The sequence below is a fragment of the Protobothrops mucrosquamatus genome, unplaced genomic scaffold (genome assembly GCF_001527695.2).
Source record: "Protobothrops mucrosquamatus isolate PMUCROS unplaced genomic scaffold, P.Mucros_1.0 scaffold167, whole genome shotgun sequence".
NCBI classification, from domain to species: Eukaryota; Metazoa; Chordata; class Lepidosauria; order Squamata; family Viperidae; genus Protobothrops; species Protobothrops mucrosquamatus.
In genome coordinates this window covers 300,103-316,444 of record NW_015386529.1, presented here as the reverse complement: position 1 = coordinate 316,444, position 16,342 = coordinate 300,103, and the positions used below count along the sequence as shown (strand labels likewise).

At 39.4% G+C, this 16,342-nt stretch overlaps 1 protein-coding gene across 1 annotated transcript in view; it reads right to left on the bottom strand.

Annotated features, from left to right (window-relative positions):
- ST7 (suppression of tumorigenicity 7) overlaps positions 1-16,342 on the bottom strand; it is a 57,500-nt gene that overhangs the window by 34,093 nt on the left and 7,065 nt on the right. The window contains exons 6-7 of the mRNA XM_015813554.2: positions 15,921-16,075; positions 7,062-7,159 (exon numbers count right to left, since the gene is read on the bottom strand). Of these exons, the coding sequence (XP_015669040.1) occupies positions 7,062-7,159; positions 15,921-16,075 (253 nt within the window). The remainder of the gene's footprint in view (positions 1-7,061; positions 7,160-15,920; positions 16,076-16,342) is intronic.

The following is a 16,342-nucleotide window of genomic DNA, read 5'->3' as shown; positions in this document are numbered from 1 at the left end:
TTTTGCTATCTAGTTTGACATCCCAATCCCAAAACGGCATCTCTTTTTAGGCTTTGTCATGTAATTTGATTGGGTTTTTCCCCCCTACATTCTTACAAGGAGTTCCTGATTTTAATACACAATTGTTTTCTTTGGTGCTTTTTTCCGGGTTTCTCACTATATTGTTGTCACTGAGAATCATTATTCACACTTTGTCAATCTATATCATTGCTTGGAATGTAGATCTGAAAACAAGCTAGGTGTCAGAACCCATTCCTTTCCTGGGGGGATCTATTTCAGTTCTTTCCATTTCTTTCTGTGGGTTCACAGCATTTCCACTGATTTAACTTCACTCTAAAGCACTTACTGGGAGGAAAGAATTTCTTAGCTGATGCATTGTCCAGATTGCTTCAATACAACAGCAACAGAACAGAGATAACAGACCCACTCATGCCATCAAAACAATTAGCAGCGCAAGTCACCACCCGAGCACAAGCCAAACTCCAGAAGCCCCTAGCGAGCCAAGCAGGGATTGAATTCAAAAAAGCGCTAGAAACCGACGAATGGTTCCTAAGCCACAAGAACCTATGAACCATGACCGATGGTTTGCCATGCGTGGGAGGGAAGCTGTACATCCCAAAAAGCCAGAGACTGACATTTATGCAGCTATGCCATGATTCAAAATCAGCTGGTCATTTCGGATTCGTAAAAACTTTACACCTAGTGAAACGGCAGTTTTGGTGGCCATCGATAAAAAGGGACATTGAAAGCTACGTGGCTAGTTGCCCAATTTGTGCTGCAGCTAAGAGAAGACAAGGGAAGACCCCAGGCTTGTTGCAACCAGTAGCGACCCCATCAGCGCCTTAGAAAGAAATTTCTATGGATTTTATTGTGGAGTTACCGGAAAGTGGGGGGAATACAGTCATTTGGGTCGTGATGGATTTGTTCTCTAAAGAAGTACATTTTATCCCATGCCAAAAAATCCCCAATGCAAAGACACTTGCAAAGCTGTTTGTCCAACACATTTGTCGACTTTGGATAGAGGAGTATAATTCACATCAAAGTTTTGGAACGCATTCCTGGGACTTTTGGGACCACTCAGAGGTTGTCATCTAGTCATCATATGCAGACAAATGGTGGGACTGAACGGTCAAACTCAGTACTAGAGCAGTACTTAAGATGCTTCATTAGCTACCAGCAAGATAATTGGACTGAACTACACCCATTCACAGAAGTCGCTTATAACAACGCAGTACATTTCAGCACAGGCTACACTCCTTTCCAGGTGACAATGAGACAAAGCTTCAACCCAATGCCTGAACTTCCATCGAACAAACTGACCATCCGTTCCCTGAAGGAATGGATTGCACAATTACAAAATACCTGGCCGGTTGTAAGAAAGGCTTTAGACGAGGCTAAGGAAGCATATAAATTCCAGGCAAATAAAAAACGAAGTGAACCCAACCCGTTTCAAGTAGGAGAGAAAGTTTACCTGTCAACAAAATACCTAAAATCCCTTCAGCCCTCAAAGAAGTTAGAACCAAAATTTTGGGAACATTTCCCATTAAAAGAATAATCAATCCTGTCATGGTAGAATTGGAGCTCCCTAAGACGTTCCGATAGGTTCACCCAATTTTTCACTGCAGCCTTCTGAAACCCGAACTGCAATCGCTCTTAAGGCCAACTGTGGCTCCCTCCCCTCATCCAATCATGGTAGAAGGTGAACAACATTTTGAAATAAAGGAAATTCTAGATTCCAGAAAACACCATGGTTCCACCCAATATCTAGTAGCATGGAAACATCTGCCTCCTTCCCAAAATGAGTGGGTTCATAAATGTCATGTCAGAGCCCCCAGATTACTTAGTAAATTTCACGCTGCATATCCAGAAAAACCAGACTAATCTTTGTCTCCCTTTTTTGTTTTATTTTTGTTTTATTTTCTACAGGGAGGCAGGATGTCAGAACCCATTCCTTTCCTGGGAGGGAATCTATTTCAATTCTTTCCATTTCTTTCTGAGGGTTCTGCCATTCTCCTAAGAGGGAGGAGGAAGGCTCTGTGGTATGTTTTTCTGCTTTGCTACAATGTATCCCTTCCACTGTTTCTACATACTTCCTCTTTGAACTGTTTCTCCCTTGATGTCAACCTGGGGTGAGAAAGGAATGTGCCTCCAACCATCTGGCTTATCTCTCGCTGCGGAAAGGAAGGTGGGAAGACCTAAAAACATCTTCACAAGCATGGGAACGGACCCCGTTATCAGCTCCGTTCCCACAGTGGACTTAACACCTGGGGATTGGCTCATTTAAACTGACCAGATGAACTACTGGGGTGGGGTTTGCTTGGGACTCTTTTAATCTATTGATCTGAGCAGTAAACCCTCAGATCCTGCCTTCTATGCCTGCCATCAGCTTCTCCTAATAAAAGTTAGTATTTTCCTTTATAAACACTCTAGAGCAGCCCATAACAACCTAGTGCCTTTAGATACTATAGAAGAAGGCTACTTATAGAAACACAATCAGAGTTAAGAATGCATAAACTGATATAAAAATTATCTGTTGGACAATATGAGTAAATTAAGGTGTACCAATAACAGACATTCAAAGCCTGACATACAGTTTGATCTTACTGGGGCCATATATGGTCCTTATGCTAAGACCAGTATTTTTTTAAAAAAGGGGGAGGGAGGGTGTCCCTGATTGTGAACTAGAATTGTCAATAAATCTAGGAAATCTTGTCTGGAAGGTTTGCATATCTGTCTACACATTATTAGTATAGAGGTAATGAAATTGCATACAGGGATTGACTGAACACTTTAATTAAAACTTCATTCTAAGATTCTTAATACCAGCAGTAAGACTGGAATGAACCAAATGCCAACATGGGTTTGTCAAAAACAGTTCATGCCAGACAAAACATATTGCATTCTTTGACAAGGTGACAAAATTAGTGGACCAGAGCAATGCTGTGCATATAATTTACCTGGACTTCAATAAGGCATTTGATAAAGTAGACCGCAACCTACTACTTGATAAGATAGAAAAATGTGGGTTAGACAGCATCACCACCATATGGATTCGTAACTGGCTGACCAACCGCACTTATTGTGTAGTTCTCAATGGAACTGCATCCACATGGAGGGAAGTATGCAGTGGGGTACCCCAGGCTCTGTTTTAGGCCCAGTACTTTTCAATATCTTCATTAATGATTTGGATGAGGGGATAGATGGGGAACTCATCAAATTTGCAGACGACACCAAGCTGGCAGGAATAGCCAACACTCCAGAAGATAGGCTTAAGATACAGGAGGATCTTGCTGGTCTTGAACATTGGGTGCTATCTAACAAAATGAAATTCAATGGTGAAAAAAGTAAGGTTCTACTTTTAGGCAAGAAAAACTAAATGCATAGGTACAATATAGGTGGTACCTGGCTCAATAGTAGTAACTGTGAGAGGGATCTTGGAGTCCTAGTGGACAATCACTTAAATATGAGCCAGCAGTGTGCTGCAGCTGCTAAAGAAGCCAACACAGTTCTAGGCTGCATTAACATACATAGAATCAAGATCATGTGAAGTGTTAATACCACTTTATGATGCCTTGGTAAGGCCATACTTGGAATACTGCATCCAGCTTTGGTCACCATGATGTAAAAAAGATGTTGAGATTCTAGAAAGAGTACAGAGAAGAGCAACAAAGATGATCAGAGAACTGGAGGCTAAAACACATAAAGAACCATTGCTGGAATTGGGTATATCTAGTTTAATGAAAAGAAGGACTAGGGGTGACATGATAGCAGTGTTCCAATATCTCAGGGGCTGCCACAAAGAAGAGGGAGTCAAGCTATTCTCCAAAGCACCTGAGGGCAGGACAAGAAGCAATGGATGGAAACTAATCAAGAAGAGAAGCAACCTTTCCTGACAGTTAGAACAGTTAATCGGTGGAACAACTTGCCTCCAGAAGTTGTGATGTTCCAACATTGGAAGTTTTAAAGAAGAGATTGGACAGCCATTTGTCTGAAATGGTATAAGGTTTCCTGCCTAAGCAGGGGATGGGAGTAGAAGACCTCCAAGGTCCCTTCCAGCTCTGTTATTCTATTCTATTCTATTCTATTCTATTCTATTCTATTCTATTCTATTCTATTCTATTCTAGGAAAGAATTTTCTACTGAATACATATAGGATTGTATGGTATATTATATCTTATTTAAAAATCTCAGGTTCCATTTCATTTTCCTATTGATGAAAAAGATTGCAGTGTTCCACAGTTATGCAAACTCATTATATAAAAAGCTCATCCAATATACTGATTAGGGAATAACAACATTTTGACATGTTAATGTCTTTCTTATTTACATCTTAAAATTTCATTGAGGACACACAACTTTGACAAGTTGAACAATACCAGAGAATCTGACCCAAATATTTATGGAAATTACCAAAAATGGATCTTTGTGATTTATATAAATTATCCCAATCTAAGAATGTTGCAAGTATGGAAAGTCTTGAAAGAGGAAATGCTGCTTAATCTTTCAGTTTCCTTCACTTACAGAAACTTTATTCTATGAAGCAATTCACAGAAGTAATTCTTATCTACTCAAATGGTTTAAGGAATACTCTCTTTTAAACAAAACATAAATATATTCATTACTTGTATTTCTCTGAAACCTCCATACCTGTTGGCTGTAATAAATTCACAAAAAGAGTTAATGCCTCTTGTCTCTCTATCTTTTGCATAAAAACTGATCAATCCCTCTGAATGAAATTTGAGTGACATATATATTTATTACTCCAGGACATATTTTTGCAGCAAATTTCATTACATTTTCCACTCAAACAAATTATGTACATTTTAAATGAGAAATTAAACAAGCATTGAAAGCCCTGCATTGAGCTCTATCAGATTTGGCACATTTAATCTAATCTAATTGCAATTTGGCTTTACTGTAAATTTTTGGCTGATTTTTGTAAAAAGCAAAAAATTCTATAGACTTTTTTTTAAAAAAGGAAACCCTTTTAAAAGCATGTCGCTCAAAATTTTTGTCCTGATTTTTATGAAATTTGACATAATTCCTCTCTACAATGTTTTAATTTTTTACAGGTAGTTCTCACTTAACAACTAATCACTTAATGACTGTTTGGATTAATGACACCTTTGGAAAGGATGCTATATAGTCTCTAAAGCACTTTTGATCATACCACACTCCCTGTGGTTATGAATCAAAGGGAGATGAAATCCTTTGTGGGACTGGAAGAATGCATGGAATGGAAGGGAAACCTTTTAGCAAGTTGCAGAACAGAGCTAAAATCCTGAAGATTTCAACTTGGTTCTTGCAGCCTCACAAAGCCCCTCTGTGCGTGCTGGGGAGCTGAAATCCTTTGGTGGGCTGAAGGAACATTGAAAAGGAAAGGGCTGCCTGGCAGGAGGATTTCAGCTCCATATGAAGCTCCGCATAGAGATAAAATCTTTTGTTAAGCAGTTCTTTTGCTCCATCTGCTTAATGAGCCAGGAGATTGCTTAATGACCACAGTCAGGAGTGCCAAGAGTTAAGCAGTTAACAACTGCTTTGTTCAATAACTGAGATTCCAATTCCTTAAGCAAGGACTCCTTATACTAAAAAATCAAAATACCAAAATGTTTTTATGTTTTTCCCATGCTAGATAGTGAAAGGGAGGAACTTAGTTTCTTCAAATTGAGGAGTAAAAAGAGGTAAAGCAGATTGGATTACTTTTAAAGATAAGATTCCAGCTATACAATAAATAGAATGTCCCTGAATTCTATGCATTTTGTCATACAGTATTAAAAGCAAATCTAGGAATAAGAATTCAGCATAACCAAGGGAAGCAACAATGGCCTTGGCCCTGAAAGTTAAATAATGTATGTTTCCCTCCCAAAGTGGAACAATGGTCGGATTAAAATTTATCTTTAATTATAGGTATATTCAATTTTGTGTTTTTAATGTTATTATTTAGATTTAGTATGCTGCCTGACTCCATTTAAACAGTTAAAATAGTTGTAATTTATACTATTTATATTTGTTTAACCTGTTTTTCATTTAAGGGCTCACAATAGCATTATAGCACTTCCTCCTCCCAATTTTGTTTCCCACAGTGGCCCTGTGAGAAAGGTTGGGTTGAGAAAGAGTAATTTGCAATAAGTAATCCAGGAAGTTTACATGGTGGACACTAGACTTCTTGATACCACTCTAACATTTTGATCACTAAAGTATGCTGTCTCTCATCCTGAAACCAGAAAAACTGTGCAGGAGGTGGAACAATTTGTGACATTCTTCATCTCTCTTAACCCTTTTGAAATTGTAAATTAATTGCATTACTTTGCATTCTTCACATTTCTTTCATTCTAAGAAATGGATGTTTTTTTCATTCATTAAATGGCAATTTATGGCCTGCCTGAGGCTACCCATGTACCTCGAGGGGACAACAAAATCACTGATTTTCAACAGTGCATTTTTTTGCTTTTGTTTTTGGCAAAATCAAGTAAAAAAAAAAAAGGCACGGGATTGGCTACTTTATGCATCTGCAAGATTCCTTAAAATCACCCTCAAAACTGTCCCATAACTAACAACATATGCCCCGGGGGCTGAGTTGAAATGCATCTGTTAGTCACATAAACTTCCTTCTTCAGTACTACATACCAAATTTTCTAAAATACTGTAACTAATCTTTTTTCCGCTTATTACTCCTCTATGTTTATGGTAAAATCAGGGATGATTCTTTGCTTAATGGTGTCCTTCTTCATACCCTTCATAATACAGCAATAGGAGACTCTGCAGATTTTCCTTATATAGATGTTGAATTCATAAGAAAAATCAGATTTTAATATAAAGTTCCATGTAAAAGTAACTAGACAAGACAGGAGCAATAAACAATAAAGGGCACAAATCTTTCACCCTCTACAGAAATATGAGGGATGATAGGAAAAGGACCAGAAAAAAAGAAAGGAGGTTAAGCACTCTAGGTATCAGCACTGTTTTATGTAGATAGGTTGGTTCTATAGCAAAAGGAAATTCCTCTCTATGATTGCGACTAGTTACGTAAAAGACAAATATTAACACAAATCCAAACTCACATCTCTCATCATTTTCACAGCTTCCCTGGTTCTCCCCAGTTTTCTCGCACACATTGCCAGCCTCCTTTTAATGTAGACTAATACATTAGTGTCCCGTCCTGAGAAGAAAGAAAAAGAAGGAAGGAAGGAAAGAAAGAAATAAAGAAAGAAAGAGAGAAGAAGGGGAAAAGGTTTGAAGAGATTGAGTGTTTATAGAAACTGACAGAACAAAAGGTCTATTTTGACATCTCCAAAGAAATGCCTTTTCTTAGAATTTATTACTTAATAGAGATAGTAGGCCAACACAATAAAAAAGATCTAAAACCTATCCATCGCTAATCATGTTAGAGAAATACATTTATATAGATGGAAGGGGTATTTTTATTATGTCTGTAATATACTACCAATTAGATATTAGATCATTGTGATACTTTCACATCACCACAGTATAGTAACTTCCACAACATGTTTTATTTAGGCAAGTGTTCTTTCTGTGCATCCCCCTCTGAAATAACAACTCATCTGTACAGCATGCCACAAATCTGGGCCATCAGCCTACATCTACACTTTGCTCATCAATATTTTGCTAATGCAGCATAGAAATTCTGATAGGATGCAGAAAAACATTTTTAAATTAACTATTCCTCCCAGATAATTTTGTACACAGTAAACTGCTTGGCATTTCATAGAGCTAACATAGACCTATTTACACAAACCTGCATGACAATCTTAAGAAAGCCCCTTGAATTTGGTTTCTGCACACTGGCACTGTATACATTGAAGAGTGGTAAGAGATACATTGCTATGTGCGTAATGCAATTTCTTTTCATACTATTGATAGTTCACATTTAATAATAATTTGCAATTATCATTTTTAAAAATCTTAGTTCTTTGAACATCTGTGAGTGTGTATGATTAGTTTGCAAAAGTGAGGAACTTGGTGCTTAACAAATTACTGCAGAAATTCTGACACTCCATGAGAACTGATCCTTCTGTATAAGGTGAAAAAACAAGTGAGATACATACTAAAGAATAAGACAGGGACAACCCTCAAAGGTTAGCAAGTAGTAAGAGAACATACTCAGGATTTTTTTCCCTTGTAAATCTTATTATGTGTCATCAAATTGGTATCAACACTTAGTGACTAAATACAGTGAGGGGGAAAATTATTTGACCCCCTGCTGATTTGGTACATTTGCCCACTGACAAAGAAAAGATCAGTCTATAATTTTAATGGTAGGTTTATTTTAACAGTGAGAGACAGAATAACAAAAAAAAAAATCCAGAAAAACACATTTCAAAAAAGTTATAAATTGATTTGCATTTTAATGAGTGAAATAGGTTGACCCCCTTGCAAAACATGACTTAATACTTGGTGGCAAAACCCTTGTTGGCAATCACAGAGGTCAGACGTTTCTTGTAGTTAGCCACCAGGTTTGCATACATCTCAGGAGGGATTTTGTCCCATTCCTCTTTGCAGACTGATGTTTGGCAGCTCGAACCTTCAGCTCCCTCCACAGATTTTCTATGGGATTAAGATCTGTAGACTGGCTAGGCCACTTCAGGACCTTAATGTGCTTCTTCTTGAGCCACTCCTTTATTGCTTTGGCCGTGTGTTTTGGGCATTGCCATGCTGGAATACCCATCCACGACCCATTTTCAAGGCCCTGACTGAGGGAAGGAGGTTCTCACCCAAGATTTGACGGTATATGACCCTGTCTATTGTCCCTTTGATGTGGTGAAGTTGTCCTGTCCCCTTAGCAGAAAAACACCCCCAAAGCATAATGTTTCCACCTCCCTGTTTGACAGTGGGGATGGTGTACTTGGGGTCATAGGCAACATTCCTCCTCCTCCAAACACGGCGAGTTGAGTTGATGCCAAAAAGCTCGATTTTGGTCTCATCTGACCACAACACTTTCATCCAGTTCTCCTCTGAATCATTCAGATGTTCATTGGCAAATTTCAGACGGGCCTGTACATGTGCTTTCTTGAGCAGGGGGACCTTGTGGGTGCTGCAGGATTTCAGTCCTTCACGGCGTAGTGTGTTACCAACTGTTTTCTTGGTGACTATGGTCCCAGCTGCCTTGAATCTTGCAGAGCTGCCTAGTATCTGATTGATTGAGTGCTTCTGTGGACAAGTGTCTGTTATACAGGTAACAAGCAGAGATTAGGAGCACTCTTGTAAGGACCTGCCTCAACTAGATCTCCCAAGAAAGCAAAACTCTTGAAACAGGCATTGTCTCAAAAGGAACTTTTATTGAAAGTTAGTGATGGCAAGAGAGCAAAGCAAGGTCTAAAGATTTGGTGTGTAAAGGATTACATCAAAAAGGCAATTCAAAACTCCTCCCCCAAGTGTCCAACCATCCAGTTGAAACCCAGCCAATCCACAGGTGCTACCATGTTATGAGAAGCTGGAGATTTAGTGCGTTTCTCGAGGTCTCTCTTGGTTTTGTTTCTCAATGGTCCCAGCTCCATTGTCTGGAGATAAGGCAGATATTTTCAGGTCACATTCCTCTCGCCCAGAGGGTGGGCACCTTGTACAAAGCAGAGCAAAGCGAACATTATACCTCATGTAAGCACCCTCCCCCAACACTATAGCAAGCCCCGAAAATACATAGGTAAAAGCAAAGAAAGGGAAAGATAGTAGGATTAAAGGCAAATACATTTGAGGGGCTCTGACATTCCGCCCCCCCCTTAGGAAGGGGGAAAGGAAAACAAAATTAAACACATTAATCAGGTTTATTGAGATAGCATGCATGGAAGCATTTAAGCAATCTAGGGGCCCCGACATGTCTTTTATAAACCTACTCATTCTGGGAAGCAGGCAAATCTTTCCAGGCCACTAAATACTGGGTGGAGCTGTGATGTTTATGAGAATGTAGAATATCTCTGATTTCAAAGTGTTGCTCGCCTCAACCATAATAGGCTGAGGAGCTGGAGCAGTAATAGGTTGTAATTTGGAGGTGACCTCAGGTTTCAATAATAGTGGTTTACTGGGTGGATTTGTCTCAAACTCTTAGAGAGTTCCAGCTCCACTGTAACAGGATTGATAATATGTTTAATAGGAAATGGACCAATAAACTTTGGCCCAGCTTCTTTTGATGGCTGCAGTGACTGCAAAAATATAGTGGAAAGGTAAACTCTAGTGGAAAGGCTTAGGCTCCATTATTTTCTTGACTAGATGATCTAAAAGATCCAAAAAGGCTTTCAAGAACATGGAGGTGAATTGAACACCCCTATCGGATATTATATGTTTTGGAGCACCATGAAGGTGATAAATATGCTTAGCCTAAGTCTTTGCGTTCGGGATCTTCTGACATGGAATAAAACGGGCTTGTTTAGAAAACAAGTCAGTGACAACCCAAATGACAGGGTTTCCCGCACTTTTGGGTAGCTCGACAATAAAATCTCTGTCCAGGGTGCTGAAGGGCTTGCCACCGGCTGCAGGAGGCCAGGCATTTTTCCCTGCCAACATTTAGCAGCAGCACAAGTAGGGCAGCTAGCCACATAGCTTTTGATGTCCTTCTTTAAGGAAGGCCACCAAAATTGCCTCTTTAGCAGGTGAAGAGTCTTTACAAACCCGAAGTGTCCTGCCATTTTTTGAATCGTGACAGACCTGCATGATTCTCAGTCTCTGATTTGCAGGCACATACAGCTTTCCTCCCACCCAAGCCAATCCATCTTACACTGAACAGAGATTTTTATGGTTGCTGAACCACTCGACTTTCTCCAGCGCCTTCTTGAACTCCCCTATCACCCCATTGTTTAATGGTGGGGATTTCTTAGTCTGTGCCCTCATAGTGGCTGGGGCAGCCAGTTGCTGTGGGAAAAGTGGAGGTTTAACCACTTCTGCCTTCACACTGTTCTATTGTGGCATTTGTGACAAAGCGTCTGCTAGGAAGTTGTTTCCCCCAGGCAGATAGTGGATGGAGAAGTTAAAACAATGGAAGTGCTGGGCCGAGCATGCCTGTTTGGAGATAACCTCCTGGGAGTTTTCAAAGTTTCAAGATTCTTATGATCAGCCCAGACTTGGAAAGGGATTTTACTTCCTTCTAGGAAATGCCTCCAGGTTAAGAGGGTCCATCTTATTGCATAGGCTTCCTTTGCCCAAGTAGCTCACCGTTATTCGGTCTCCCACAACTTTTGGGATGTTCCGTCTCCCACAAGTTTTTGAAGGGAGAGGCGTGGGGGGGGGAGGCAGGCGGCTGCCTGCCCCATCATGGCTGTGGGCAAGGTGAGAGACAGTGGGACGGAGTGGGTGGGTAGCCACGTGGCATGTCGGAATCACTTGCCTCCCTCCCATGCCTCTGCCTCTGCCTGCTGCTGATGCTGCCATGCATTGGGATCACCTGCCTCCCCCCCAACGCCTCTGCTTGGAGGCCAGCCCAGTGGTCACAGTGCTTGGACTTACCTGCACTGTGCAGACTGCGGCTGCTGCCAGACACCATCAGCCCCCATGCGCTAGCCACCTCCTGTGCTGGCCAAACCCACCCCCCCAGGGCTGATGATCTTAACTGGGGCTTATATTTAGGGTAGGGCTTATATTAGGAGCATGCTAAAAATCAGGCTATGGCTTATTTTTTAGTTGGGTCTTATTTTTGGGGAAACATGGTAGAGCTAATTTTCTAGTCTGGATATTTATTTTATCAATGGTGCTCCACTGCTGAAAATGAAATCTATCGTACTCGAACATTTATAACCCTAATAAACCCTATAAAATATTCTTTCACCTTTTACTGTCAGTAAAATGAGGACCCAGATTGTTGGACCCAATGTGCTGACATTGTAAACTGCCCAGAGAGTACTGTAAAGCAGAGGTCACCAACCTTTCTCGGTTGGTAGACCGGGGGGAAAGGGAAGGGGCAGCATTTTGCACATGTGTGCACACGTGTGAATGGGGCCAGGAGTGCCCATGCAATGCAAACGGGGCAGCGCTAGCACCCATGTGATACTCGCTAGACCTGCCCTGTTCTTACATGATGTGGTGCCCCATTTTTGTACCCTGCAGGGTGGCGGCATCCCACTTTCACTCCCCGTGGTGAAGTGGCATCCCGTTTTCGCACCCCAAGGCATGGTGTCTCATTTTCGCGGCCCGAGATGTGGCAGCGGTCAATTTTTGTGCCCCACAGGGTAGTGGCGGCCCTTTTTCATATCCCATGGTGTGACAGCAGTCCATTTTTGCACCCTGTGGCATGGCATCCCATTTTCACGGTCTGAGGCGTGGCGACAGCCCGTTTTTGCACCCCACAGCATGGCATCCCATTTTCGCACCCCGTAGCCACAGCGCTAGCACAAGTGGGGGTTTTGCACGCACATGTGCACATGTGCCTGTCCCATGGCCCAATGGTCAGGAGGCCATAGTCCAGTAGTGGGCCACAGCGCACAGGTTGACGACCCCTGCTGTAAAGCACTATGGAGCAGTATATAAGTTTAAGTGTTATTGCTAAATAATTATTTGTCTTAATATGCTAATATTGGTTGACTGTTCTGTGTATGGAGTTGTTCTTGAAGACCACCTGGAAGTATCAGCCCGGTCCAGAATGCAGTGGCATGGGCTTAGTGATAACAATAGCATTTAGACTTATCTACTGCTTCACAGTACTTTACAGCCCTCTCTAAGCACTTTACAATGTCAGCATATTGCCCCCAATAATTTGGGTCCTCATTTTGCTGACCTGGGAAGGATGGAAGGTTGAATCAACCATGAGCTGGTGAGGATCGTACTTCTGGCAGTCAGCAGAATTAGCCTGCAATACAGCATTCTAACCAGTGCACCATCATGGCTCTCTCAGTTTGCCCATGTAATAATACCTCTGCTTTGTGAACTGCACTGATTGCCTGTTTCTTTCTGAGTGTGAGTCAAGGTGTTTCTTACTACCTCTAAAGTCTTATAGGACATAGGGGATAGTTACTTGAGGGGATGTCTCTTTTTCTAGTATCTGCTTAGCTGGTTTTTTTCTGACAGGGTTGATGTGTTCTGGGTTTCTTAAACTATGCCACCTAGCAAGATTCTAAAAGTGTGCCTCTTCTGTAATAGCACATGTCTTCTGGAATGAGGTTCCCCTCAAAATTCAAATGACCCCATTCTGAAGGCTGTTGGTGAGGACAATGGATGCCCCCTTTCTTCCTTTTTCCCATTTCTACTGGGATTTATTCTCTCTGCCATCTTTTTTTTTATTATTATTTTGTTTTGTGCTTCTTATATTGTCTTATTTTAAAATATTTTTAACAATTTATAAACTATTTAGAGTAGCTGATAGTCAGGCAACATGTACATTTAAATTATTTTATTATTATTATTATTATTATTATTATTATTATTATTATTATTATTATTATTATTATTATTATTATTATTATTATCAGAAGCAGCAGCAGCAGCAGCAGCAGCAGCAGCAGCGAAATCTCACAGACTGATTATCTACAATGTCATGATTGAGTTGCCAAAATTATACATTGGAAGCTTTTCTAGAAGTTTGGGTTTGAATGCAGCAAAAATTACCGGGAACACCAAATTGATAATGTTCTTGAAAATGAGCAAATCAAGATCCTGTGGGACTTTCCCATCCAAACAGACAGACATCTGGCCACAACACGCCTGACATCAGTAATGTGGAAAAGAAAAAAGTCTGGTTCATTGATATTGCAATACCAGATGATGTATGAATTGAAGAGAAATAAAAATGCCAAATGCAATAAAAACACCTGGTTAACTGTGTGACCAACCTTAACATACCATTAAGTCAGGGGTGACTTTAAGCAATCATAGAATTTCTTTAGAAGCATATGCTAGTATTACTACAAAACATTCATCTTTAAAATGGTAAAACCATCCAGGTAAATATGGCTATAATGAATTGTGTATCAATGAACTGAAACATTAAATAAATTTTTCAGTGATATCAATAATATTTGGCATGTTATCTTAATTTTAAAAAGAAGGAAGCCAACCTTGGTAGATACAGTAAATTAGTAGACATTCCTCTCATGTTTATCACTGAAGACTGCAATGCACATATTGGGTTAGAAAGATAAAACCTAGATCACTGAATGTATTTACCAAGAGCTTCACACATACTATGGGAGTACAGATTCTGACCAGCAAGTTTTTCAAGTTTTGTTATGTTTTAATTTATGTCTTTGTTTAATCTCCAGAGGTATTCAGAGGCCCTCTTCTGTTTTATTTTTGTTTTAGTTTTTGATTTTCTTAAAGATAGGCAATTTAGATTAGTGGAAGAGGACAACCCGAATATTGCTAGAGTGCAATTCCTACCATCTGTCATTTGCTACGCTGGTAGAAATTATGACATGTAAGGTATCAGAAAGTGAACCAATTACTGCTGTCCCTCCCTAATCTAAACCATGTAAACCAGATAAGGACAAGTCCTGTTCATTCTATAATGGCAACCTTTGATTTGATTTTTTGATTATGTCTGATAATCATATTCTTCTATATTGTGCCACTATAAAGACACTGCAAGTTCTCTATTTTTTAGAAAAATCATTTCTGTGCAGAAAATTTATTATCATATATTATCATCCCTCCGAGAGCTCTTAACCAAAACCCACATTCTCAGACTCTATGAAATGGTGCTATTCTTTTAGGATTTGAAAATAATCCTTTATTAGATAATTAATTTCATTCAATGTATCTAGAAATTTTACTCTTGATTAGCTAATTTGCTTCTTATAAACTGCCTCTATCTTCTCAAGCTTTAGCCTTTCTACCATTTCTCCAATAACATCAACATGCAGACAAAAAAATAGGCAAATTTTAATTTTCTGTTAATGATTCAATCATAATAAATGCTAACAACAATGTCATTCTGTAACATATAATTCTCAGTTTTATAGACTTACTACTAATTACTTGCATTCGCCCATTTTGGAAGAAAAGCATGGAGAATCCAGTGCATTGAAACCTTACTAACACACACACATACATACACACACACACCACAGAATAATGTCACTAAACATATTTTGAAAAATGTGAGCTGAAAAAGGAACAATTTTTTCATAAAACATCAAAAAGAAAAAGCAAATGTGAAAGAAGTCTCTAAATATGATCCACTTGTTTTTATTTTACAAATTAAACAATCAAATTATTCCAGATTCTTTTTTTGCATGACATATTTCATTTTTGTGATTAAACAAATTAACTCATTGCTCTTATCCCACTTTGAATTCATCTTTCCTGCATGCAGGTGGCTGTAACTAGAAACTATGGATTATTTTCTCCAATAACCTAATAAGTTCATAAGAAGTCAAAAATGTATTCTTTTTAGCTATCTTAAGTTGTACACCCTAGACTTATTTCTTCCATTTTTTGCATTTTTTCTTTTTTTCCAGTTTTGCAAATTATTTACATATATCTTATATTACTGAATTTCACAGTTTTTTTCACAGAACTATTGCACTATTCAGTTTTTATAATAAATAGAATTCAATGTTCAAGCTACAGTATTTCTCTGTAGTCAAATTATTCTTAGTCAATTGCAAGACACTTGTTTCTCAGAGATCCCTACATATTATAGGAAGACAGCTGTATTAGACTATGATAGCCAAAAATTATGAGGAGTGTGGCAGTATCTTTTCAGACTAATATGTTTATTAAAAGGCATAAGCTTTTGTGAACTATAGCTCACTTCATAATGCACGCATATGGAGTGGCTAAACTGATGCAGGATTAAATCGGGATGAGAAAGTGAATGAAGGTAACCACCCTGTCTTTTATTTTTTCCTATTGCCTCATCTTAATTTAAATCCTACATCAGTTTAGCCATTCCAAGCATCTAATGAAGTGAACCTATGAGTCACAAAAGGCCCTACAGAGACCTTCTGATCTAAAGAATTGGTAACAGAAGGAAAGGTTCTTACTGTGCTGAGCTTCATATTGGGTACCATGATGCTGTAATTGTTGGCTACGTCTGTAACAGCCTTCACCTGCTTTCAGAGCCTGTTTAAACAGTTTTTCTGCTTCCACAATAGTTGTTGCTTCTTCTTCTGCCAAGAGAATGTAAGCAGTGGCACACCTGTCAACAAAATGACAAAGTAATCATCACAAAGAGAAAAATAATAGAATACATTGTTAGGGTACATTAGGTGGACAAGTGATTTGGGCATACCTGATTCTTTTAGGTAAAATGTATGCCTCAATCCAGCAACTGGCTGCAGGCCTGGAAACTCTGCAACATATTTTCAGATCTACCAAGCAACCTTATTCACTTCAACATAATACAACTTTGCATGTGCCCAATTCTGCAAGTTCAAAGCTATCCAATCCTGAAGCTATGGATCTG